Source organism: Sapajus apella, unplaced genomic scaffold (genome assembly GCF_009761245.1).
Source record: "Sapajus apella isolate SASKATOON/1434 unplaced genomic scaffold, GSC_monkey_1.0 scaffold90, whole genome shotgun sequence".
NCBI lineage: Eukaryota > Metazoa > Chordata > Mammalia > Primates > Cebidae > Sapajus > Sapajus apella.
Window position 1 is genome coordinate 4,041,697 of NW_022437030.1, and position 27,586 is coordinate 4,069,282.

The following is a 27,586-nucleotide window of genomic DNA, read 5'->3' on the forward strand; positions in this document are numbered from 1 at the left end:
AGACGCAGATGTTCATGAGGAAAGACATCTTCTTCAGCCTGGGCTTTCATGCAGGACTTTGGTGGGGATGTGGTGGCCTCCATATTACCCACCACCGAACTGAATGGTGGGCACAACATAGGGCGGTGGACACGGAGGGGCTCTGCACACTGGGCATGGTGATGATCGATGACTGTAGCTACCGGCTCATGGACCAGTCCATTATTCCTGGCACCTCAGCGTGGGAGCAGGAGCAGCACTTCATCATTGGCATGGCTCCACTGGCGTTGGCGAGACAGCGTGGTCACAGCCATGTACGTGGAGCTGCCGGAGAGCTCAAGTTGGTGCTCCAGATACTGAGGCACTGGGTGCTCGATGACCACAATGAGGAGATGGAGCTCTGTGCCATGGTGCATGCAAGGATGTCATTGGCAAGGCAGGCACCATCGCACCCTCCACCTGCTCTGTGTCTCCTTCCAGCCACGGCTTCCTGCCTGTGCCAGTGCCTAGCTGCCATGCCGGCTTCCCCCTTGGCCACTGGCACAAACTCTGCTCTCTGTGCCAGAAGCTGGTGGATGCCTTCGTGGACAAAGGGGAGGAGCAGCCCTGGGAGGCTGTGGCAGGGGCCGGCATGGGCACCCTAGGTTGTTCTGGGACTGGGTCCTTGAAGAGACCAATTCTGGAAAGTGAAGAAGCCATACTCAGTAGATCTCCCTTCCCATCTCCCATCCACCCTGTGGTTAGTCTCCCAAATGCAGAGATCAGAGGCTTTGTACTGACTGCAAACTAGAGAGCAGCCAAACCAGTGACCCGGTGGGGGCAGTGCTGACCTGTTAAGGAGTGTGTGGAAATCTGCTGGGTGGCTGTGAATGTCACAATGCTGGGCTGGGCAGGTGGGGCACTGGGTGTTGGTGCTGCTGGTGTTTTGTGCTTAGGAGTTGGCCTCATCAAATGTCCCAAAGCATGAAGAACTCTCTTTCTCAAAATGCCAGTGGCATTCCTGTCGCTATAAAGATCTCTGGCCTGAATGGAGAGCCCCTTCCTTCTCCCCTCATTCTATGACTGTCTTCCTGCCTTGGGAGATGGTGTTTCCTGTGACCTGCTGCTGTTGGGTGTGAGCATGCACACACGGACACCTGCATACCAGGCAGGATATGTCACCATGCCTGCAGGCTGTGCAGCCTCAACTTTCTTCAACCACAGCCAGCCAGGAAGCTGCCAGGCCAGCAAAGCTTTCGAATACCCCATCCCATCTCCTCCACCGTGTCTGCTATGCTGCAGGTACCCTCTCTTTTATAAAGCCGGCTGCCCTTCAGCTGATGCAGCTGAAAATCAACAAGCTAGGGGTCCCTTCCTCCTTGGAAAATAGCAGTCTGCTTTCCATGGAGTCTTAGCTTGAAGATCCTCTGGTGCCCAAGGCGGAAAATGAGCAAAAGGGCAGCATGCTGGCATCTTGGTCAAGGGAAAGGAACTGCCTGAGACCGTTGCAATAGAGGACAGCCCAGTGGGGATTGCCATGGATGCCAGGGAAGAGTCCCCAGCCTGGTCCTGGCAGCTGGTCCTTGACAGGCATAGCTCATGACCCAGCCTCTCAGAGAGGCAGGCGGACATCTCCACAAGGAGCTGTCAGGCAAGGCTCAGGCAGCCTACCCCACCAATGGCGGTGGGAGGTCATCAGGTCCTGTCTCCACAGTAGACCCTCAGCGCCAGGAGGTGATCCTCGACATATGCAAGGGAGTCAGCTTTATCAGCAGCATGGCCTTCCACATTCCCTCAACCAGATATCTTCTCACCAGGCAAGGTGGGGGCTGGTCAGCACAGGAGTCCTGCAGGACAGGACAGAGCCTGTTGGGGGTGAGAAGGGAACTGGGGCCCTCCATGCTGGTGGGCCTGTCCAGCTGCTCCTGGTAGCCCCGGGTGGCTTCTGTCTTGCCACACGCATCTCCCTTCTGCCTGGCCCAAGCTTCTCTGTGCCTCCTCCAGGGGTTCACTTCCCCAAGTCCAAATGAAGTTCAGAACCAGGAGCAGCTGATGAAAGATGTGGCTGCCTTCTTGCTCTCCTGCCAGATCCCTGCTTGGAGAGGGAGGGGCCGCAAGGGTAGGTGGGGGCATTTGAGGCTTTATCACCCTAGTTGAAAGGCTTTTCCATCTAGCTGATGTGAGATCAACTTGGTTTCTTGAGCTGTTGTTGGCGGGGACCAAGGGTGGCCTAGGGAATGAGTAGGGTCCACAGCTCCTGGGTGCTCTTCTGGAGAGACGTGGTTTCTGGAACTTTGCTAGAGTGACACAAAAAGACCTCCATGGTCAGTGAAAGGTCAGTTCTTGGAGTCAGCTTGTGGTTTTTAATCTGCCATCTCCTGCAGGGGTGGATTGGGCTGGGTGCTTCCTGCTCTAAGAGGTGGAGTCATGTTCTGCAAAGCACCAGGGAGGCCTCTAGCCCACAGGCTCAGCTGCTCCTGAATTCCCCAGCTTCTGGGACACACCCCTCTCTCTCTTTCTCTCCCTCTCCACCTCCCCCTTCCCCACCCCCGCCCCTGGCTCTGCTCTGTGGCTGCCACGATTGCAGGGTGAACTCAAGGATAGTCCTGGGTGCACCCTGTCACCTTCGTGTCACACTGCACTGGCTCATTATCCCCACGGCCATTTTCATTATGGGGACCCCTGGATGATCCAAGAACGCCATGCAGGGAACAGAGGCAGCTCAAGGCCTGGCTCAAGGGACACCCCAAGAACCCCTGTCCCACCTCACACTAGTCCCCAGCAGCTTCACCAGTGTGCGCAGGTACCGCCAGACCAAGGCGATTCCTGAGGGGCGCACAGCAAGGACCAGGAAGATGGAGGATGGAGCCCGCCTCAGTAGCGACGCTGAGGGCGACCGGGAGAATGCAGAGGACAACGAGGAGATCCACCTGGAGATAATTCATCTCAAGACCAACAAGTACGATGGTGACAAGAGCAAAGAGGACAAGGAGGGCAGGGCTGAGGCGCCACAGATGCCTGACTACCCCCACAAAGAAAATTAATTAAGAAAACGGACGAACACCTGAACCTAGAAACTGTGTGTGGTGCCACACAACCCTACATTTATGCTGAGAGGGCAACACGTCCCTGAGAACAGTGGAAGCTTTAGATCTGCAACCCTCCTGGACTACACCCTAGGCAGCTCTTCCTTTGGCTGGTTCTAATTAGTAGTGTGTTCTTGTAATGAAACATAGCCCGAAGTTTAATAGCTTTCAGTGAGTTCCCGGAACTTTTCTAGTGAATTACTGAATGTGAATTTGGTTTTTGGAAACCCCCAAACTTGCAGCTGGTGTCAGAAGTGAGGATGGTCTTGTGTGGGGTGTAAGTGTGTGTTGGGAAGTGGTGTGTGTGGTGTGTGTGTATGTCTGTGTTGGGAAGCAGTGTGTGGTGTGTGTGAAGTGTGTGTGTTGGGAAGTGGTGTGTGTGTGGGGTGTGTGTGTATGTGTGTTGGGAAGCAGTGTGTGTGGGGTGTAAGTGTGTGTTGGGAAGTGGTGTGTGTGGGGTGTGTGTGTATGTGTGTGTTGGGAAGTGGTGTGTGTGGGGTGTGTGTGTATGTGTATGTTGGGAAGCAGTGTGTGTGGGGTGTGTATGTATGTGTGTGTTGGGAAGCAGGGTGTGTGGGGTGTGTGTGTGCATGTGTGTGTTGGGAAGCAGTGTGTGTGGGGTGTGTGTGTTGGGAAGTGGTGTGTGTGGGGTGTGTGTGTGTATGTGTGTGTTGGGAAGCAATGTGTGTGGGATGTAAGTGTGTGTTGGGGAGTGGTATGTGTGTGTGTATGTGTGTGTTGGGAAGCAGTGTGTGTGGGGTGTGTGTGTTGGGAAGTGGTATGTGTGTGTGTATGTGTGTGTTGGGAAGCAGCGTGTGTGTGGTGTGTGTGTGTGTGTGTGTGTGTGTGTGGAAGCAGTGTGTGTGCGGTGTGTGTGGTGTGTGTGTTGGAAAGCGGGTTGTTCTAAGGACTGTCCGGTTTCCTCCTGGTTGAAATGAGGCCCAGAAAGGGAGGCCCGCTGGCCAGGGCACACAGCCAGGGCCGTCCAGCCCCGCAGGCAGGCCCGGCCCCTTTCCTGCGCGCTCCCTCCCTGTCCCAGGTGAGCCTGGCCAGCTCTGGAGCGGGCGCTCTCCGGGCTGCGGGGCCGGGGACTGGAGCGGGCGCGGCAGTCCGGGCAGAGCCGGGGCGGGGTCCAGGCGGGGGCGGAGCCGGGCGCCGGCGCAACAGGAGCTGAAGCCCAAGCTGGAGCTGGAGCCCCGAGTCGTGGCCCAGAGCGGGCCTTGGAGTCGGGGCGCCGGCAGCTCGCGGTGAGTGCTGTTTTTCGGCGCGCTGCTTGTGCCTAGCGCCTGGGGGTGGGCTGCGGGGAGACTGTGGGCGCCGATGGTCCGGTCCCCAGGACTCGAACACTTGGCGTCCGTCCCAGCAGTCTTGGCCGCAGGGCTTGGAGAAGGGTTGCCTCCGTTTCTCCTGGGGGAGTCCTGGGTGTAGATGGGACAGGAGAAGGAAAGGGGACATCTCCAGGTTGGGGAGGCCCCTGGCAGGAGTGAGAAGTCCTGAGGAGCCCGGGCTTTAGGTCTCTGAGGGCGCCATTCTTTTGAGTTCTTTCCTCTCTGTGGGACTCAGTTTCCCCATCTTCACCATCCCAGTGAGTGGGTGTCAGAGGGTCTGCCTGGAGGATCCTACTGCTGCTCTCTGCACTTCTTAGGGGAATCTCCTGCCTCCTCCTTTTCCCTTGGTGGGTGTGAGATCTAAGTTCAAATCCATCCCTTCCCGGATAGCCCACACCAGGACCTGCGTGGCCACACCCCCGGCTGTTTGCTGTCTGCTTCTCAAGTTGATGGAGCAGCTGTCTGGTCCTGCTTACATTCCAATGAACTGAAAAGCCCTCTACCCAATCGCCCTGCGGAGGGCCTCCTGAAGCTGCATGAGGGTTGGGGGCTGGACCCCTGCTTCCAAATTTGCTCTTTCTGAGCCCTTGGGCTTCCTGCCATGGCCTTGGTTTCCCCATGGGCTGTGACTTGGCCTCCTCCAAGGTCCTTGTTCTACAGAGGGGGATCACCTGCCCTGTCACCCTCCCCAACCCCTTAGTGAAGAAGACCAGAGTGACATCCTCACTGCCTGTACTTGCCTGTCCCAATCACTCAGCCATGGGGTTGCTGCAGCCCCTGAATTTGTTGGCCTCCCAAGGTCCCTCTGCCTCTCTGCACCCTGGGATCTGAGGCTGGAAGCATTCTCATCCAGCCCACCTCCCTCCAACCCAGTTCAGAAGCCCTCTGCAACACATGCCTGGTGGTGGGGAGCTTATTACTGATGAGGTGGCTTTTCAGTGTCTTGCGGCTCTTGCTTCCTTTACCTAAAATCTGTGGCTTACAGATTTTGCACCTTGGTTCCATGTCTGTCTCCCGGAGCCATGCAGAACACATCCATTCCAGCAGTCGTCATTCATGCACTGGATGAGATGCGAGACGAGCAATGGGGAAATCAGACAAAACTCCCTGCCCTCATGGAGTACACATTCTAGAAGGGAATGGACAGCAATGAAAGAAGTAAATCTATGGCATGGCAGGTGATGGGAAGTGCTACGAGTAAAACAAAGCGGGGAAGCAGGATGGGGTGCTGGGGCTGGGTATTGCATTGTATATAGCACAGTTAGGGAAGGCTTCCCCAAGACCATGACAGCTGGGCAGTCATCAGGAGGCGAGGGTGAACCTTGTGAGTATCTGTGCAGGGCGGTGGGGGAGGGGGGGCTTTGGCTTTTACTCTGAGCACGACGGGAGCCCTGGTTTGGAGCTGAGGAGTCACCTGCTCTGACTTGGGGTCTGGCAGGCCCATCCAACTGTGGGGTGGAGAATGGACGGTGATGGGTGGGCTAAGGGCAAAAGGAGAGCCTGGTGAGAGAATCGGTACTGTCGTTCTGGGGAGAGACCATAGTGGCTTACACCATAGCCCACAGGTGGTTAAAAAAAATAGAAAAAAAACCCCAGACCTTCAGATTTGGGATATATTTCAAAGGCTATGTCAATAGGATTTGGGGTGCAAGAGAAAGGTAGAATCAAGGATGATTCTGAGTTTTTGGCTCGAGCTTCTGGAGGTTTGAAGCTGTCGTGAACCGAAATGGGAGTTGCGATGGGGGAGATCAGGAGTTTGGTTTTGTGCTTGTGTGAGCTGTCCATTAGGCATCAATGATGATTAAGCAGTTGGGAAAAGTTAAGGGCGGAGGTTGGAGTTGAAAATGAAACTGTGGGCATCGTCACCATATAGCTGGTATTTAAAGCCACAAGAGCAGGTGGATTCATCTAGGAAGGGGGCTATATGGAGAAGAGAAGGGGTCCAACCATTGAGTGCCGGGGTCCCTGGTGTTAAGAACCAGCCAAGAAGACAGGAAGAGTGAAAATCAGAGAGTTGGGGTGCCCCAAGGAGGAAGGAGGGAGCAATTATGACCAATGCTCCTGGCAGAGCAGGCAGGCTGAGGGCTTAGGATTGAGCAACAGGAGGTCACTGGTGACCATGACCAAAACAGTCTCACTGGAGCTGGATGGGGAACTTGGGGGATGAGAAGGGATGGGAGGATTTGGGAACAGTAGTGCAAGCAACAGACAAGGGGGCCTGCTATAAAGGAGGCAAAGAAATGGGATTGGAACCAAATGAAGAGGGGCGTCAAGAGAGGGCTTTACTTTTACAATGGAGGATTAGAGTGCATTGTTCACTGGTGGGGGGAGCTGGTCTCTTAGGGAGAGAAGTTCAGTGAAGGGGAGGGAGAATGGAGGATGGCTGGGGGAGGGTGTGGGGCTTGGTGCCCGCGGAGACCCAGAAGGCTTGGGAAGTTGAGCTTCCCTGGGTTTCCCCTCCTCTCCTGTCTGCAAGGGGTCAGTGGGCTGAGATTTCAGCACTTAAGCCATGCATTTGCTCTTGGCCCTAAAGAAACCAGGCTGGCTGTGGTCTCAGGAAGGAAGGAGGTGTCCGGCCTCAGGTCTGGGCCTGGCGTTCAGGGAGAGGCCACGTGGGTCGCCCCTTGACCCTCTCTTTCAGCAAGGAAGTGCCCGTTTCTCTACATGGCCCTCACCTTGGGGAGGACAATGGTGTCTTTGAAGTTGTAGTAACTGAAGGAGAGAGCAGAAGGCGATACAGATAGACTGATAGATTTTGTCTGAAGAGGGGAAGCCCGACCAGGTGATACAGGGGTAAGAGGAAGGATGTTAAGGACAATTTTTAGGAAACGGATAATAAGTGAATATCTATTTTTTCTCTGTCTTTCTCAATTTAAACGGAAGCAGGAAAATCTGAAGCAAGACATAATGAGGAACTTCCCAAGCTGGGGAGCTTCCTGAGCTGGTTAGTGATGACAGCACTAAGGCCAGGTCCTCCTCAGATGTTTAAGATGAGACAGGATAATGCCTGCTCAGAGACAGGGGGCTGGCTGAATTGGTCCTTAGGATTCCCTCTGCTCTGAGGCTTCTGGAAGAAGGCAAGGGCAGAGGTGTGGTGATGCAGCTGCTGGTGGCTTGGGCGGGTCTCCCCACATGGCTTGAGCCATGTGGCTTGGGCGGGCCTCCCCTTCCTGGAGTCCACAGAAACCGGATGTCACTAGCCGGAGTGTGTATGGCTCACACGTACGCCAGGCTGCTCCAGGCTTGGTGTGCTAGGGAGGGGTCCCTACTTACTTTCGACCTGTCCCCCTGTGAATGTGTCTCATGTCCCCAGTGGGGTTTTTCAGTGAGGGTCGTGGTCGCCAGGATACACAAGTCGTTGTGCCAGAATTGCCTGGAATTACTTAGTCCTGGATGGCTGGTTGGCCAACTCTGGTCTCCGGCTCTTCCTTTGGGAATTTCCCTGGGAGGTGGCTGGGCTCGCCAGTCCTGTGCCTCTGGGCTTTTGGCATTCTGTGCAAGGCCCACCCACAGATGCCATGCCTGCTTCCCCAGCCTAGTGGGCTTTGATGGGGGAAGAGAGTGGTCCAGGCTCTCCTGATGAGGAAGAAGGAGCAAGTGTCCTCCTCGAACATTCCCTGGGTAAGAGGAGCAGGCGTTGTCCTGGCTCAGCTTGACTCTTAGCCTTCTTTCATTCCTGGCTGCACACATGCTCCCAGGCCTGGGGTCAGACGCGGAGTGCTGGCTCCATTTCTGGGCTGTTTTCTGGGGAGAGTAGGAGAGTGGTTATTTTCCCCAGGACCTGGGCAGGGGCGATGGTTGGGGCTACCGTTGCATCCTTGGCTGGTATTTCCACAGCTGAGAACCACTCCAAGGCTGAGCCCAGAGCTTATTCTGCCCCTTTTTCTCCTCTGCTCCCCTGTCCCCAGCCACCCCACCCTCTTGGCTCCTCTATTTAGAGGTGGGCACAGGGAGGAGACCTCCTTGGCCTGAGAGAACTACCTTAGTTCCTGGCTTCCAGTGGCCTCTGCAGGGCGACACCCTCTCTCCCAAGCAGCCAGACACACCAGTAACCTCATTGCCTCAGTTTCCCCATCTGTCCAGCACAGGGCCCCCTGTGCCCCAGCAGTGTTCTGAGAGATTAAAGGTTTCTCCTTTTGCTTACCATGTCTGCCGTATGAGGACGGGCACAGAATGTTCCCACCACCCCATGCCCAGGGGATATTTGATTCATGAACATTCCCACAGTGCCTCTGTGGGGCACAGCACTGTGCCAGGCTCAGGGATGCCAGGACGGGTAAGACCCAGGCTTCCACGTGGCCCAGGCAGGGAGAGAGACACGTAAACAACCATCAGTAAAGATGCAAAATCCCCACTTGGCATCTGCCCCTTTGAGTGTCTGGGAATGTCCCTGATTTATAAAAAGAAGCTGACGGCCCTCTTTGTTTTCCGTACTAACACCCTTTCACTTTCGTTTCTTCTGGGCACTGCACCAGCCCTTGTCCATGGACACCATGACAGTTGCAGTACCGATCATGCTGAGAGATGTTCCCGGCTGCTCAGGGACCCTCCCAGGTCTTGAAGCTCCTGGAGGGTCACTTCCCCTCAAATCCCCAGAACCCAGAGCATGTTACTGACAATAGCAGGGGAGCAGCCTGTTCACGTGGTTTCAAGGGTGTGGGAGAGAGGCGAGGGCCCTAGGGCAAGTGTGTGGGGAAGTGTCGACGGGGACAAGGCACCAGAACGCTTGGAAACCACTTAGTTTGCACCGTAATTTTTCACTTTGCCTAGGCTGGGACCTTTAGAACAATACCCTGAGCCTACTCCTTAGAGAGCAGTGTGCAAAGCACATGGCACGGGCTTGGGGCCCCCGTGGGGAACTGGAATATAAGAGTTAGAGACATGCATTCTGGAGTCGCACACGGCTTGTGTTGAAGGCCTGGCCCACCCTGTCTAGCTGTGACACGTCGTACAAATCACTTAGCCTCTCTGTGCCTCAGTCTCTTCCTCTGTAAAATGGGGCTTATCGTAAGCACTACTTCAGAGTGGCTGGGAGGGTCCCGTGAATTCATGCAGGAGAGCACTTAGAATGGCGCCCGGCGTATTGTTTATGCGTAATAAATATTAACCATTACTGAAACTGCTGTAGCCCGAAGCCAGTCAGGATCAAAGAGCCCCTCTCACCCCACTTCGAAGAGAATTCATTCCCTGATCACTTGGGAGATCTCTCTCTCTCCCTTTTTTTTTGAGACAGAGTCTCTGTTGACCAGGTTGGAGTGCCGTGGCTCCATCTCAGCTCACTGCAGCCTCCACCTCCCGGGTTCATGCGATTCTACTGCTCAGCCTCCTGAGTAGCTGGGATTACAGGTGCCCACCACCATGCCTGGCTAATTTTTGCATTTTTAGTAGAGACAGGGTTTCACTGTGTTGGCCAGGCTGGTCTCTAACTCCTGACCTCAAGTGACCTTAGGAGATCTCTTGCTCCTAATAGTACCTCAAGCCTTTTTAAACGTTTTAAGCCAGAGACCAAGCATGCATATGGGAGTTAGGGGTCTTGATTTAATTTTTGGTTGCTTCAAACTCTCTGTGGGATCTTGAGGTGTTTCTTGCCTTCTCTGGGCCTCAATTTGCACATCTGAATGGTGGGGAGCTTGGATTGGATAAAGTCTGAGGCTAGAACCAAAGCCAACTCGGGTTTTGCTGGGGCTGACTTGCCTTGGCCTTCCCGACCACCCCGCGTCTGGCTTTCAGAGAAGTCCCGCACTGATGTTGTTCTCCTCCCCAGGTTGTGAAATGTGCTCGCAGGAGGCTTTTCAGGCTCAGAGAAGCCAGCTGGTGGAACTTTTGGTCTCGGGGTCCCTGGAAGGCTTCGAGAGTGTCCTGGACTGGCTGCTCTCCTGGGAGGTCCTCTCCTGGGAAGACTACGAGGGCTTCCACATCCTGGGCCAGCCTCTCTCCAACTTGGCCAGGCGCCTCCTGGATACCATCTGGAATAAGGGTACTTGGGCCTGTCAGAAACTCATCGCAGCTGTCCAGGAAGCCCAGGCTGACAGCCAGACCCCCAAGCTGCATGGCTGCTGGGACCCCTACTCGCTCCACCCAGCCCGAGACCTGCAGAGTCACCGGCCAGCCATTGTCAGGAGGCTCCACAGCCATGTGGAGGGCATGCTGGACCTGGCACGGGAGCGGGGTTTCGTCAGCCAGTATGAATGTGATGAAATCAGGTTACCGATTTTCACACCATCCCAGAGGGTGAGGCGCTCCTGCGTGCATCACAGAGCTCCCAGGAAAGGGTGCTTAGTCACCAAGATTGATTTATCCTCATGAAGTCAGCCTGTGGGGTAACTTGGTCTATGGGATTTCCCCTAAAAAGGTAGCCAGGCAGGTAAAATTTGCTCTTGACTCTTGGCAGGCAACATACAACTTCTTTTTTTTTTTTTTTTTAAAGAGATGAGTCTCACTCTGTTACTCAGGCTAGAATGCAGTGGCACGGTCATAGCTCACTGTAGCCTTGAATTCCTGAGCTCAAGTGAGCTTCTGGCCTCCAAGTAGCTGGGACTATGGGCCCTGTACCACCACTCATAGCTAATTTTGTTTTTCTTTTAGAGATGGGGTGTTGCAGCCGGGCGCGGTGGCTCACGCCTGTAATCCCAGCACTTTGGGAGGCCGAGGCGGGTGGATCACGAGGTCAAGAGATCAAGACTATCCTGGTCAACACGGTGAAACCCCGTCTCTACTAAAAATACAAAAAATTAGCTGGGCATGGTGGCGCATGCCTGTAATCCCAGCTACTCAGGAGGCTGAGGCAGGAGAATTGCCTGAACCCGGGAGGCGGAGGTTGCGGTGAGCCGAGATCGCGCCATTGCACTCCAGCCTGGGTAACAAGAGCGAAACTCCTTCCTCCCAAAAAAAAAAAAAAAAAAAAAAGAGATGGGGTGTTGCTTTGTTGCCCAGGCTGGTCTCCAGTTCCTGGCTTTAAGCAATCCTCCCGCCTTGGCCTCCCAAACTGTTGGGATTGCAGGCATGAGCCACTTTTCCTGGCCAACATACTGCTTCTGCTGAGAGGAAGTGTGTGGTGGCCAAGGGCTCGGATTCTGGAGCCAGAATGGCGCAGGCTCAAGGTCAACCCTGTGTGGTCTCAGGCTTCCCAATGGAGCCTCTCCAGCCTTAATCTCTCTTGTTTCAGTTTCCTTATCTATAAAGCAATGGTAATAGTCATATGGTGCCTATCCTATAAGGCTGTTGGGAGGATTCGATGAATTAATTCGATGAGTAATGCTTAGGACAGTGTCTATTACCACTGTCTGCTATTGATTATTTCTGTTATGAGTGATACTGTGTACTTGTATGCTTTTATTTCTGTTTTAAATTAACGGCACAACAGGTTATAACATCGCAGTATATTGAATCTCTATTTTATAATTAACATAACACATTATGCACTAATATATAATATTAGCGTATTATACATTAATATAGCTTAAATGTTTATGTAGGGTTTATGATATGAAATTGCATTAGATCATAGATGTTCAGAGTTGGGATCCAACTGCCCCCAACAATGTAATGACTCAGCAGAGACCACCAAGACACAGAAATGACCACTGAGTAATTTTGAATCTCTTTTGTTTCCTCCAAACAGTGATTCTTAGGGCTCCTGCGAGGCAGATGGAACAGTCACTAACGTTCCACTTTATAAATCGGGAAATTGAGGCCAAGGAAAGTAGTTTGAATAAGCTCGCAGTAGTTAATGAGATGGCCGATGCTAGACCAATCGTCCAGCCTTGGTCATTGACTTATTCATCCATCATTCATCTATTCAGCCAGAATCTATTAGGTACTTGATACATATTTGTTTAAAGTTTGTTGTGTTCATAGTGCTTTGCACATGGTAGGTACTCCATAAATATTTGTTGATGAAATAAATGAGTTATTGAATGAATGATTGAATTAGAATTACACTGCAGTGGTAAAATGGACTGGGTTGGGGAACATTTTAGTTTTTCTTTTTGTCTGTTTTCCAAAAATGTATGCGGTGTTCACGTAAGTCTGCGTAACCCTAGGTTGTGATTGAGGAAATAAACTAATTTGTCTTCAAGGCTGCACTAAAGCTGCCTTATGTGGCAAGGTATTTACAGAGCACGGAACACGGTATAGTCCTCTCTGATTAGCTGTGGGTACAGAAGACGTATTGGTTATTGCACTGACCTTAGTTTCTCTTATAATTTGTTAAGGGAATTGAATCAGTCCATCTGAGAAGTTATAAGATTGTGTCTTGTAACTGAGCTCTGATTGACTGAGTGATTACAAGATTGGATCTTGTAACCTTTGAAAGTTCAGCAATGTAGTCCGGTACAGATGCTCTGAGGGGTTTGGAGAAGGTAGCCTAGATCCCTAGGGCTCAGAGAAGACAGGACATGAACAGAGCAAGTACATGGATTGGTGAAGAAAAGAAATCGGCTAACTCATGGGTCAAAGAAGAAATCATGATAGAAATCAGAAAATATTCAGAACTAAACAATGAGAATATTATTTATCAAAATCTATTGGATACAGCTAAAGCAGAACATGGGGGAAATATACAACCTTAAATGCCTAGGTTAGGAAAGAAGAAAGACATTTATTTATTTATTTATTTATTTATTTGAGGTGGGGTCTCACTGTGTCACCCAGGCTGCTGGAGTGCAGTGGCACCATCATGGATCACTGCAGTCTCGAACTTCTGGGCTGAAGCAATCCTCTGGCCTTAGCTTCCCGAGTAGGTGGGACACAGGTTAGCACCAACATACTGGGCTAATTTTTGAGGGGAGTGTAGAGACAGGATCTTGCTATGTTGTCCAGACTGGTCTCAAACGCCTTGGCTCAAGTAATCCTCCTCCCTCGGCTTCCCAAAGTGCTGGGGTTACAGGCATGAGCCACTGCATCCATCAAAGGCTATATTTTAATGAGCTAAGAATTCTTTTTTTTTTTGAGATGGAGTCTTGCTCTGTCACCAGGCTGGAGTGCAATGGTGCAATCTCGGCTTACTGCAACCTCCGCCTCCTGGGTTCAAGTGATTCTTCTGCCTCAGCCTCCTGAGTAGCTAGGACCACAGGTGCGTGCCACCATGCCCGGCTATTTTTTTTTGTATTTTTAGTAGAGATGGGGTCTCACCGTGTTGACCAGGATGGTCTCGATCTCTTGACCTCATGATTTGCCCACCTGGCCTCCCAAAGTGCTGGGATTACAGGCTTGTGAGTTACTGCGCCTGGCCAAGAATTCATTTTAAGAAAGGGCTCAAAAGCAAAAGCAAACATTGAAGCCTGGGACTGAGATGAGTGGGGAGCAGGGAAAACAGATCTGAGGATTGCAGGAGATTATAAGCGGCTTGTGCTGCCCGAGGTTTAACCTTTTAGAATCCAGCTCTCTCTGAGCCTCCTTTGAGCTCTGACATTCTGTGACTCTGATTTGGTGGGCTTCCCTAAGTGGCCTCTCTGATTTCATTTGGATGGTGCTTGTGGTATGTTCAACCAACATGTCTTCCCAACTGACCTTTTAATTTCCTATTAAGAAGTAGTTGTCGCCGGGCGTGGTGGCTCACACCTGTAATCCCAGCACTTTGGGAGGCCAAGGCAGGTGGATCACGAGGTCAAGAGATCGAGACCACCCTGGTCAGCATGGTGAAACCCCATCTCTACTAAAAATACAAAAATTCAGCTGGGCATGGTGGTGTGTGCCTGTAGTCCCAGCTACTCGGGAGGCTGAGGCAGGAGAATTGCCTGAACCCAGGAGGCGGAGGTTGAGGTGAGCCGAGATTGCGCCATTGCACTCCAGCCTGGATAACAAGAGCGAAACTCCGTCTCAAAAAAAAAAAAAAAAAAAAAAAAAAAGAAGTAGTTGTCATTGATTGCAGGTTAGGGACAGAAAATGCTGTGGAATGAAACAAAATACAAGTTAAAGAACCAAATTCCAAAAATACCCATTGCTACTATTGACTGAGTGCCTACTGTTTGCCAGACCCTGTATCCAGTCTATTTCCTGTATTGTCTTATTTAAGCCCCACAAGGGTATAGTGTGATTACACTGTTTCTTAACAATGAAGAAACTGCCCAAATCGCCCACCTGGGAAGTGGCCCAGCTAGAATTTGAATCCAGGCCTGTTTTCCTCCAAAGCTTGTTCTATTCTCTATCTGTCATAAAATGTGGGGGCTTTGTGTGGTAAACTTGCTCAGTTGGGCACAGCAGTTGTTAGGAAACCTGAGGCTGGTAACACCAGCTGTAATACCAGCTGTCCGTCTGACTCATGCAACTGTTAAAGTTGATAGGGCTGAGGTGTCAGACTGAGCTCTGAATTGCCTGATTCCTATAACAATATTAACTTAAACATTTTCAAATTGGGAAATTCACCATGCCTACAGAAGAGTGTGTATATTTCATATGTATGGTGTAAACTGTTCCCATCACCCAAGTTAAAAAACAGGATGTTTCTAGTACCTGGGGCCTTCTATAATTGCAGCTACCAGAGGTAAACACTGGCTTGACTTTTGCGTAAATCATTCCTTTGCCTTTCTTTAATATTTTAGCATCTTTTAAAATAAATCCCCAAACAATGTATTGTTCTATTTTGAAAAACTGAGTAGCAAGCCAAAAATAGCTGTGTAAAGAAACTATTAGGCTGGGTGGTGGCTCACACCTGTAATCCCAACACTTTGGGAGGCCGAGGGAGGTGGTTCACGAGGTCAGGAGATTGAGACCATCCTGGCTAACACAGTGAAACCTGTCTCTACTAAAAATACAAAAAATTAGCTGGGTACCGTGGCATGTGCCTGTAGTCCCAGCTACTCAGGAGGCTGAGGCAGGAGAATTGCTTGAACCCAGGAGGCAGAGGTTGCAGTGAGCTGAGATTGTACCACTGCACTCCAGCCTGGGCAACAGAGAAAAAAGAAAGAAAGAAAGGTCATTATTGCCTTTTCTTAGATGAAGGTTCCCAAGGCAGGGAAGCTGAGTGGAGTCTCAGGGACTTGGTCTGGCTTTGCCTTCCCTGGGAATTTATAAGGACCCCTTCTGGGAAGTCAGTAGGCAATGACATAAGCAAGTCTGGGGAAATACAGGGCTCATTGCAACTGGAGGGTCTGGTAAGGCCAATGTGAATTAGGTGCTGGCTGTCCAGAGGAAAATGGCCAGAGGAAGCATGCTGCTTCATACAGTCCATGGTAAACTTGCCAAAGGCTATTCTAGCTCACAGGAATAGGCAGAGACTAAACACTTCCATGGAGTGAAATGAATGCCCTCAGCTGACTCAGGCAGCAGGAGTTGAGAAGAAATGATGTTAGTTCGTGATGAAGACAAGTCAAATATAGATAAAGGTTAGGGTCAGGCTTGCCTGGACTTCTAGAGGATAACTGCCCTCAATATGTCTGAGTCTTGAGTCACTGCTCCATTCTGTCTGAACTGGTGGCAACTATCTACTTATAGTACACAGCCATCAACCTGAGATTTCCCTACATGGTCTTTCTGCATTGAGTCTCCTCTTTGGACTCTACTTTCCTGGTTTACTCTATTTTGCTAGACCATATCCTCCAGTCACTTCCTTAGAATGAATGTATGAAAGTTAAAAATTTCTGAGCTCTTACATGTCTAAAAGTTCCCCAATACTGGATTGATAGTTTTGCTGGGTATAAAATTCTGCACTGATCATCATTTTCCTTCAGAATTTTGATTGCATTGTTCCATTATCATCTCTTTTCAATATTGCTTCTAAGAATTCCAAAACCATTTTTTTTCTTTTTGAGACAGAGTCTCACTCTGTCACCCAGGCTGGAGTGCAGTGGCATGATCTCAGCTTACTGCAACCTCCGCCTCCTGGGTTTAAGCGATTCTCCTGCCTCAGCCTCCCAAGTAGCTGGGATTACAGGGACCAGCCACCATACCTGGCTAATTTTTGTATTTTTAGTAGAGACAGGGTTTGTCATGTTGGCCAGACTAGTCTTGAACTCCTGATCTCAGGTGATCTGCCCTCCTCGGCCTCCCAAAGTGCTGGAATTACAGGCATGAGCCACTACTCCTGGCCTCCAAAACCATTTTAAAACTTTTTCTGGAATCTTGTAAAATTTTTTTTTTAGTCCTCAGCATTTTAAAATTTTAATGATGTGTCTTGGTGTTCTTCCATTGTGCTAGTCACCCAAGAGGTAGTTTAAATCTGGAAACTTCTCTCCTTATGTTTTGGAAATGTTCTTGATTAGTTTATAGATGATTTCTTCCTCTCCATTTTATCTCTTCTCTCTTTATGGAACTGCTATTACTTTAATGTTAGAACTCCTGGACTAATCCTTTAATTTTCTTCCATTTTCCATCTCTGTGTCTTTTTGCTTTACTTTTGTATGATAGTTGCAACTCTATCTTTAAATTCTTGAATTTTTCATTTTTGTTGTCATGCTATTAATTTGGTGGTTCTAGAGTAGTCAGAGAGCTCTTACTTAGAAGGTGAAATTTGAGCAAGAGGTATGTTTGACTGTTCTTTTTTGTAGTATCTTACTGTTGTTTTATGGATGTAACATCTTTGACTTAGGATCATAAGATCGGTGGGTTTTTTGTTTGTTTGTTTGACTGTTTTTCACCCTTTGTAAACTTTTTCTACAAGTTGCTTTCCCCTTTTCCCCTTGTTTGGCTTATATCCCCCATGTTAGTTGCTTTCTCTGGGCTTATGATACTCTTGGTGGTTTTCTTTCTCATGATTGGCAGGTAGGACTTTAAAACTTGTTGGGCATGTGGGTGAAACTTGTCTACCGTGAATTTCACTGTAGACATTTTGGGAAATGACAGTGTTTGTATCTTTAGATCTTGCCTCCTGGGTTGATCAAGTTATCTGAGTAGACCACAGACCTCTTGCCTGGGGATAAACGAGAAATCTGTTTCAGTTTGACTCAGTTCTCCTTGTTTTAGTCATTTCCTTCAGTTCCAGAGGTCCCTCATGCTGATCATTCCAGAATTCTTTACAGATTCTAGGATACACACTGCATGGTTTTCAACTTTCTCATTTTGGGGTTAAGATTGGGCTTTCAGGAGTCTCCTAAATCCATTACCATTCATTCGTTCAGCAAATTGAGTACCTGATTTGTGCCAGACACTCTTCTATGTGTTGGGGATACATCAGTGAACAAAACAGACAAAAATCTTTGCCCTGGAAATACACACACTCCAGTCATGGTAGAGGAACAATAAGCCAAAGGAAGGAAATTACAGAGTGTGCTAGAAGGTGGTAAGTGTTTCAGAAAGTAAGTAAAGTGGGTTCGGGAGTTGAGAGTTTGGGAAGGAGGAAGGGGATAAATGATGGCAATTTTAAATAGAGTAGTCAGAGAGCTCTTACTTAGAAGGTGAAATTCAAGTAAAAACTTAAAGGAGGACATGGAATTAGCCATGTGGACAGCTGGGGGAGGGCTTCCATGTAGAGAGGACAGCCAGAGCCAAGGCCCAGAGGCAGGAGCATACCTGGTAGTTTTAGGGAACAGGAGGCCAGGATGCTGAGTGGAGTGGGGGGGGGGGGTCAAAGGAGAACCTTGAGTCTAGGTGGTTCTAGACAGGTATTTTTGTCTGTTTTGGGCCCTGAAGTTTGCTGGCTGTTGGACTTGGGCTCTGAGAGAATAGGGATGCTGTTGGAATGTTTGTACAGGAGCGATGTGACCTGAGTTTTGTTTGTAAAGGGTTAGGCTTTGGCTGTGACATTAGGACTAGGCTCTGGGGACAGGAACAGAAGCAGGGGGACCAGTTTTGCAGCCTGTGCAGCTTTCCAGGTGAGCAGGGATTTGGCTTGGAGCAGGATGGTATACAGGAGGTGACAAGAATTGGCAGGGCTCTCTAGCTGTGTGTCTGTATGTAGACACGGACCACAGATGGCATTTGAGCACTAGAAACCTGGTGGGTCCACATGGAGTTTCCATAAGCACATAACATACACCAGGTTTCAAAGACTTAATATAAAAAAAATAAGAATGAAATCTATCTTGCTTTCTTTCTTTTCTTTTTTCTCTTTTCTCTCCTCTCCTCTCATCTCCTCCCCTCTCCTCCCCTCTCTCTTTTTTTTTTTTTCTTTTTTTTGAGACTGAGTCTCGCTTTGTCACCCAGGCTGGAGTGCAGTGGCATGATCTTGGCTCACTGCAATCTCCACCTCCCAGGTTCAAGTGATTCGCCTGCCTTGGCCACCAAGTAGCTGGGATTACAGGCTGTGTCACCATGCCTGGCTAATTTTTGTATATTTAGTGGAGATGGAGTTTCATTATGTTGTCCATGCTGTTCTCAAACTTCTGACCTCAGCTGATCCACCTGCCTCGGCCTCCCAAAGTGCTGGGATTACAGGCATAAGCCACCATGCCCGGCCATGTCTTGCTATTTTCTACATGGATTGCATGTTGAAATGGTAATGTTTTGGCTATTGTGAGTTAAATAGAATATATGATTAAAGTTAATTTCATCTATTTCTTTTTACTTTAAAAAATGTGTCTTTTAGAGGATTTGAAATTACACATGTGGCTTGCATTTGTGCCCTGCATTTTATTTCTGTTGGACAGTGCTCTTTGGGACATGCTTTGAAGAAGGAGTCAACAGGATTTGACAGATTACGGAGGAGAGGCATCACGGGTGACTCCAAGACTTCAGGGTGGGAAGAATGGGATTAATATTAGCCAAGAGGAGGAAGGCTGTAGGTTTGGCAGGTGTGTGGGTAGGTTAGGAGTTTAGTGTTGAATATGTTGGAGGTGTTTATGAAACTTTGAAGTGGAGATGGAAAATAGGCAGTTGGATGTATAAGTCCAGGCTTCAGGGGAAGAGTTCAGGCTGAGGATGAGGATGTGGGAGTCTGAGCAGAGGTTGTATTCAAATATTCAATCCATGAGACTCGATGAAATCACATCTCTTCTGGATGATTTACAGCTTGCAGAATCATTTTCTCTGTCTTTGTAGGTTTATGTCTTTATTTTGTTTCATCTATTTTTCAGTTATTCACTATTTTAGTGAGTTTTGAGTAGGAGCCAGATTGGATGCATGTGTTCAGTTCACCATCTAACACTGTATTAACTACTTTAAACTCATGTGGTTGTCCGATTATTTTTCTGATCTTTTATGCTGGATAGAAGAAGATGCCTATGAAGTTGTAGTAATCAGTAAACCTTCCCACATCAGCCTTTCTGGAAAAATAATGTCTTCTGTGTTCCCCATAGGCAAGAAGGCTGCTCGATCTTGCCACAGTGAAGGCGAATGGATTGGCTGCCTTCCTTCTACAGCATGTTCAAGAATTACCAGTCCCGTTGGCCCTACCTTTGGAAGGTAGGTGTATGTACTCAGTTAATCAGAAAGGGAAGGCAAGTCAGTACAGATCCAGTGTGATCCAGCAGAACACACCTCGGTTAGCGTCCCATATGCTGGCAGTGCAGCCTCCCTGTGACTCAGTTTCCTCATGTTAAGGATAGCACCACCCCCTATCTCATTGGGCTTTTAGGAGGATTAAAAGGACAAAAGTATATAATGTTAGCTATTAGCTTTCATTATCTCCCACACAATGTAATGGTAATTAGAGCTACCATATATTCAGGACTAATTAAAGGTGCTACTTAACTATCCAAACTCTCATTATCTGTACCAAAAAAATATGGACATATGTTTGGAGTTAGGGCTGGTATCTCTTGATCTCTGAAATTTAGCAGCTCACAATTGGAAACTGAAGAACCAAGTGGATCTAGAGACTGTGGTATCCCTCAGTGCCCAGGGTCACCACCCAAACTCACAACAGGTGGGGCTGGGACAGCACCATTTAACCATGCCAGGCATCCTGCCAGGTGCCTTATGGACAATGTCTACCCTTTGCAACAACCCTGAGAAGTAGGTCGTGTTTTTTTCCACCATATAGATGTGGAAACTGGGCAGAGAGGTTAAGTGACAAGGGAGGGGGAGATGGGTCTGATTGTAAACTGTCCCCACCTGTACTTTCTCTTTTCTTGGGAGAAGAAATGTCAGCTGTGAAGAGAGAGTGCAAACCTGGCACTCTTTAGGGCTTATTCCTACACCGCTGTACAGAAAGCTCATTGGCACCGAAGCCCCCTGATCTGTGCGTGGCTCTGGCAGATGGGTCTATCACCCTGGGCCCTGCCCTCTGGGCAGTGAGCAAGCCTGTGGAAGGGGTGGCTGGAAGCCTGTGCCTGGCACTCAGTTGTGCACCATCTCATCAAAGAATGGGATGTAGACATCAGTCCACCACACAGGGGTGTACAGCATGGAGTGCGGGGCCTGGTTCAGCCCCTGGTTGAGGTTAGCTGTTGATATCATCAAGCACAACTGGTCACTGTAAGACCAGGCTAGGGTGCAAGATTCCCCACATTTCTAAAGGTGACAACTGATGTGTTTATTTCTCTATAAAATGACATTTTTTTTTTTCCTGGAGAATTTTAGTATCATTGGTGATGGCTGGAAAGCCTGCATTGGAAATCAGGTCAGAAGAGGAAGATATATATCTGATATGTATTGGAGAGGAAGATATCTATCTTATGGTCTAAGTTCAGCGATCCTGGTATATTCAGAGGGCAGAGAACTCAGCAATAAACATCAACTCTGGGAACAACAGTGGTGACATAAACACAATGTGCCCCCTCTGTGTGACCACAGATAACCATCAATGAACTCAGAGCTCTCTGAAAATTGCTTGTTAGTTTTGGGGTTGAAAATAAGTGGGCGAGTGTTTGGTTGGGAGCAGTGAGGCTGTGATGGCCGGGGACCGTTCCACCAACCTGGGACTAAACCAGCACTTCCCCATTTCCCCTGAAAGGGGAACTAAACCCTGACACAGGAAATGGTTTGCTTGCATTGCTGTCAGGATGAAAAAGGAAGAGCAGTAGCCTTTTAAACACACCCAGTGCATGAAGTCTCCCGGCATGGGGTGCATGGGGAGGATGGGGAAGTGGAGGCAGGATCACAGACTTTCATTTGAGTGCTCGGCTGGGGTGCCCTGGTGGCCCTGAGGCCCTCCGTTGCTAGGAAGATCCAGATCACTCAGGATCATCTCCCCATCTCGAAGTTTAGCTTCTTCACATCAGCAGAGTTCCTTTTGCCATGTAAGGTAACATATTCACAGGTTCCGAGGCTCAGGACATGGACATCTTTGGGGGTCTATTGTTGTGCCTACTATATCCATTAATAATCATGATAATAAACACTGTGTGTTGGGAGTTTGCCATATCAGATATTCTTCTAAACTCTATTTTATCTCACTGCCTCCTGAAACAATCCTTCCAGGTATATATTGTCCTCATTTTTACAGATGAGAGAACTGAGGCCTGGAAAGGCTAAATGGCTTGCTCAAGTGAATGGCGGACCCAGGTTTTCAAACTCAGGTGTGTCTGACTTCAGAGACTGGGCTCCTGGGCCCTTCAGTCTATTGTTTCTCTTTAGAGAAAGACAACTGAGGCTGAGTGGTGAAGGGATTTATCTAAAGCCACTGGCCACTGTGGCAGGACAGATATCAGAATACAGGTCTTCTGATCCCAGCCGAGAGCCTCTTCCCATCATCTACAACTCCTCCTGGTGTCAGTAATGATAACAGCAGTCACTGATGTCTTTCGAGCACTTACTTTGTGTTGGGCACTGTGCTAAGCGTTAGACGTCCGTTATCTTAGTTGATCTGCGTAAAAACTCTGTAAGGTAGTGACCAACATTTCTCCCACCTTACAGAGGTGGAAACTGAGGGTTAGGAAGTTTCCTTGACGGTCCTCAAAGTCCACAGCTTGTGAATGGAGGAGCCAGGATGGGCGCCTGCTGGCTCGCCTGTCCCTTCAGTTATGTCACCTTTCCCTGCAGCAGCCCCCTGTCTGGTTAGGTCCTATCTTCACCATGGTGCCACCTTCATCTGCCTCCTCTTCTGCCTTCCAGCTGCCACATGCAAGAAGTACATGGCCAAGCTGAGGACCACGGTGTCCGCTCAGTCTCGCTTCCTCAGTACCTATGACGGGGCAGAGACGCTCTGCCTGGAGGACATATACACAGAGAATGTCCTGGAGGTCTGGGCGGATGTGGGCATGGCTGGACCCCCACAGAAGAGCCCGGCCACCCTGGGGCTGGAGGAGCTCTTCAGCACCCCTGGCCACCTCAATGATGATGCGGACACTGTGCTGGTGGTGGGCGAGGCGGGCAGCGGCAAGAGCACACTCCTGCAATGGCTGCACTTGCTGTGGGCTGCAGGGCGAGACTTCCAGGAATTTCTCTTTGTCTTCCCATTCAGCTGCCGGCAGCTGCAGTGCGTGGTCAAACCACTCTCTGTGCGGATGCTACTCTTTGAGCACTGCTGTTGGCCTGACGTTGATCAACAGGACATCTTCCAGTTCCTCCTTGACCACCCTGACCGTGTCCTGCTAACCTTTGATGGCTTTGACGAGTTCAAGTTCAGGTTCACGGACCGCGAACGTCACTGCTCCCCAACAGACCCCACCTCTGTCCAGACCCTGCTCTTTAACCTTCTGCAGGGCAACCTGCTGAAGAATGCCCGCAAGGTGGTGACCAGCCGTCCTGCTGCCGTGTCAGCATTCCTCAGGAAGTACATCCGCACCGAGTTCATCCTCAAGGGCTTCTCTGAAGAGGGCATCGAGCTGTACTTGAAGAAGCGCCATCGTGAGCCTGAAGTGGCGAACCGCCTCATCCGCCTGCTCCAAGCGACCTCAGCCCTGCGTGGTTTGTGCCACCTTCCCGTGTTCTCATGGATGGTGTCCAAATGCCACCAGGAACTATTGCTGCAGGAGGGCGGGTCCCCGAAGACCACTACAGATATGTACCTGCTGATCCTACAGCATTTTCTGCTGCATGCTGTCCCCCCAGACTCAGCCTGCCAGGGTCTGGGACCCAGTCTCCTTCTGGGCCGCCTCCCCACCCTCCTGCGCCTTGGCAGACTTGCTCTCTGGGGCCTGGGCATGTGCTGCTATGTGTTCTCAGTCCAGCAGCTCCAGGCAGCACAGGTCAGCCCTGATGACATTTCTCTCGGCTTCTTGGTGCGTGCCAAAGGTGTCATGCCAGAGAGTATGGCGCCCCTGGAATTCCTGCACATCACTTTCCAGTGCTTCTTTGCTGCATTATACCTGGTACTCAGTGCTGACGTGCCGCCAGCCTTGCTCAGACACCTCTTCAATTGTGGCAGGCCAGGCAACTCGCCGATGGCCAGGCTCCTGCCCATGCTGTGCATCCAGGGCCCACGGAGGAAGGACGGCAGCGTGGCAGCTTTGCTGCAGAAGACTGAGCCGCACAACCTTCAGATCACGGCAGCCTTCCTGGCAGGGCTGTTGTCCTGGGAACACTGGGGCCTGCTGGCCGAGTGCCAGGCATCTGAGAAGGCCCTGCTCCAGCGCCAGGCCTGTGCCCGCTGGTGTCTGGCCCGCAGCCTCCGCAAGCACTTCCACTCCATCCCGCCAGCCGCGCCGGGTGAGGCCAAGAGCATGCACGCCATGCCCAGGTTCCTCTGGCTCATCAGGAGTCTGTACGAGATGCAGGACGAGCGGCTGGCACGGAAGGCTGTACGTGGCCTGAATATTGGGCACCTCAAGTTGACATTTTGCAGCGTGGGCCCCACTGAGTGTGCTGCCCTGGCCTTTGTGCTGCGGCACCTCCGGCGGCCCGTGGCCCTACAGCTGGACTACAACTCTGTGGGTGACATTGGCGTGGAGCAGCTGCTGCCTTGCCTTGGTGTCTGCAAGGCTCTGTAGTGAGTGTTGCTGGGCATTGCTGTTCGGGCAAGGGGGAGCACCATCAAGGTTAATCATGGGAGCCCCGAGCTGGGATCCAGAAATCTGGGCCCAGCTTTACCTCTTTCACCCTTCTTTGCAACCCTTCCCAGATCCCTTCCCTTCTGGGTCTTAATTTCAATATGTGACAATGACAGCCATATTTTACTGACTGGCATATGTGCTGGGTCTGGTGCTACGCTTTCCAGAATGACCTCATCTAACCTTTACAACCACCTTGGGCTGTAGGCAGGAATGTTATTATCTCCATTATCCTTGACTTGAAGCTCAGAGAAGTGAAGTAACTTGTCCAGGGTTACACAGGAAATGGCAGAGCTGGGTTTCACAAATCACATCTTTCTGATTATAGGTTTCCTGTCCCGCCACCAGTCTGTGGATACACTTCAGGGGCTCCCTGAAAGCCTTGAGGTCATATGCAGAAAGTTTTGTGTAATATGTGTCGGTATCAGGAACGACACCAAATCAGAGGTGACTTGTGCCCCATCAGAGACTTTAACATTCCAGCCAGATGGGAATTTCAGGACCCAAGAGATGGATAGGGGCTGCAGGGTTTCAACCACTCTTGGACTCCTTAGGTAGCACAGTGTCCAAGCAGGATTTCAGCACTACCTGTATTGCTTAGGGCCCCAGCCAAAGATGTCAGGTTTTGCCCTTTGGAGAATCTGTGCTCCTGAACTCAGGGGTCTCTTTGTACATCTTAGGCCTGGGGATCGGACTCCCACGATTCCCCAACAAACTTCCAGCCTTGAAAGGGGAGGCCTTGCTTCTGTGTAGAACCTATGAGAAAGCAGAAGTTCTAGATAGAAATTAAGATCTATTCCCAGCTTCCTGGGGCTTTAGGCTACCGCCCTGCCATGACCTTAATTGACCCTCAGCAAGGGACGAACCTCTTCTTGAGCGTATTAGGATGGTATACATCTTCTCTGAGGCAAAGCAATGAGATTTATTTTCCTCCATGGACCAAACACATGGATATCCACTAGAAACTGTGCAGTGACTTTTGTTAACCCTGACATAGGGATGTTGGTCATAAGGTTATAGCAAAATAACAACATAATACATAACGTATATAGCAAATATATACATGTATTCTATGCAATGAATATAAATACGATTATACCCATCATGGTCTTGGAGGAAACAGTTGACACACTTCAAATGGGTGATTTGAGGAGAGTTTAATAAAGAGATTGTTTACAAGCCATGGGCAGGCGTTAGGGAGAGCAAGAGGGTTGGTGCAGGGGCCTGGGATTAGTAACAGCCGGGAGAGGGTAGACCTGAAGGGGCAACGGGAGGGAGGCTAATGAGCTGGGGGGATGAAGAGGGCTGCCTGAGATTCTGCAATGTGGAAGAATACAACTGGCTCCTAACTCCCTTCCCCGATCCTTGCTTCTGGCCAGCGTCTTCCACTGGCTGGACCCATTAGGGAGGCCAAGCGGGCTGCTTGCTGGAGTAGTCCTCAGACATCAGCCTCCCATGAGCCAGAGACGGGTAGAGAAGCGAGAGAGTGGATGTGGCCAGGCAAATGGAAGACAGCCAGCACCAAACTCTGTTTCCCTAGGAGGGAGGATCATGATACTTGAGTGGGAATTTGGAAACCTATCTGTTGGAGCAATTTTCCTGATAGAAATAAGAATGTGCATTTTCCTGGGTAGTAGACTCATAGTTTTTACCCCAAGACGCCAGGCACTCCTGGCCTGTGTGATCCTCATAGGCCAGTGCATCCCTGGACTTCTGGAATGGATCTTCTGTTCTTGGTTAGGGATGTCCATTCCCAGGATGTGCAGAAGGGCTCCGGGAAACCTGTGGGTCTGTCTCTATTTTCAGAGAACGGTAAGGGTGGCCTGGTTGTACCTGATGGTGCTCAGACTGTGGTGTGTAAAGGCACTTGTGGAAGTGCAGATTCCTGGGCCTGCCCCTGGTGATTCCCATTCAGTAGGTTTGGGGTGGGGCCCAGGGCATCTATATTTTTAAGAAACAACCCTGGTGATTCTGATACAAGTGGTCTCACCCTGGGAGAACTACTGGTCAGCAGCAACCAGCTTGGTTTTCTATTAGCAATTCCTGTCCTTGAGCAAGTTCTGCTCCTCACCCTACACACACTACAACTGCCAAGGCCGTAGGGGAGGGGAAGCAACCATGAGGTTGCTGTGAGTGCACTGTGTGTGTGTGTGTGTGTGTGTGTGCGCGCGCGCGTGCGTGTGTGTGTGTGTGAGAGAGAGAGAGAGAGAGAGAGAGAGAGGAAGGGAGGAAGGGGGAGGGCTCTCCCACAGTGCCAACCTGTCTTTCTCCCACTTGAAGTGTTTCCATGCCAACCGAGATCCTCAGCCTCTAGGAAACCCCATATACACAGTGCCCCTGTATAGGTTTCTTTAGATTCTGGCTCTCTCTGACTCCAGAGTGATGGGTTTCAAAGTTTTTTGGCTGTGACCCACAATGACTGAGAGAGAGATAGAGAGAGAGAGAGAGAGAGAGCGCACCCACCACCATGTAAACGTGAAACCAAAGCTTCATGAAATGACTTTGCTCTGTGAACTCTGATGCACTGTGCTCTCCTCTGTTCTGTTCAATCTGTATTTTAGAAATGCTGCTCAGGACCTCAAAATGGTTTGCATGTCCCACAACCTGCAGTCTAAAAAATCACTGCTCTAGAGAAGTGGCCATAAGAGGCCCTAAGGGGGAAGCTGCACCATGTCAGGGATAGGAGTGGGGTTTGGAGCCAAGTTGCCTGGGCTCAAAGCCTTTATGTGCTGTGCATCCTTGGCAAAGTCACTTCACTTGTCTGTGCCTCAGTTTCTTTCTCACAAATGCACAAAATAATGGTACCCACTTCACTGGCTTGTCTTGAGGATTAAATTGGGCAGTGCTAAGGATAGGGACCAGGGCTAGCGATCACGATTCTAGGTTACTTTTACCATGTACCAGGTGCTCACGAGGCTTTATATATACAGCCTGGTGAGGCTGATAATACCATTACCACAGATGAAGACACCAACAGATAACTAGGAAGTGGCTGATCAGGATCACAATATCCAGCTGAGGCGCTCCAGAGCCTGAGCTGTTAATCATTCAGTCAGGGCCTCCCAGGTTTGCCTGAAGGTAAAGAATCACGTGCACAGTTGTTAAAATATACAGATCCCTGGGCCCCACCCCACACATACTGGATCACCAGCTCTGAGAGAATCTGTATTTTAGGGAAGCTTTCAGATGAACTTGTGATCAGGTGAGTTTTGGGAATGGTGCCCCAAGAGGAGTGGCAGGCCAGGCTTGCTGGGCAGGGACTGGCCTGCGGGAGTGGTATCACTGGGGTTAAGGACTGGGCACTAGCCACAGCCTGCCTGCCTGTTTCCAAAATTTGTGGCCGGTCTCATCCAGCTGGTCTACCGTCTGCTGGCTTAGATGATGGTAAATTTTTCCAGGGGTAGCCTGTCTAGCTAAGGCTGTACCTTTCCTATATATCAGCTCCTTTCCACCATCGTCCCCTTTGTGA

General features: G+C 50.1%; 1 protein-coding gene across 4 annotated transcripts in view; it reads left to right on the top strand.

The window, feature by feature from the left end:
- Positions 1–4,200: 4,200 nt before the first annotated feature.
- The window catches only part of NOD2 (nucleotide binding oligomerization domain containing 2), a 40,046-nt gene continuing 16,660 nt past the window's right edge, over positions 4,201–27,586 (top strand). For 2 of the 4 annotated variants that reach the window (XM_032255696.1, XM_032255697.1), the window contains exons 1-4: positions 4,201–4,291; positions 10,137–10,603; positions 19,543–19,648; positions 22,241–24,056. In XM_032255696.1, coding sequence (XP_032111587.1) covers positions 10,145–10,603; positions 19,543–19,648; positions 22,241–24,056 — 2,381 coding nt within the window. In that variant the 5' untranslated portion in view covers positions 4,201–4,291; positions 10,137–10,144. Of the gene's footprint in view, positions 4,292–5,720; positions 7,994–10,136; positions 10,604–19,542; positions 19,649–21,632; positions 21,706–22,240; positions 24,057–27,586 lie in introns of those variants that run through there. The other 2 variants (XM_032255699.1, XM_032255698.1) reach the window with 2 other exon arrangements.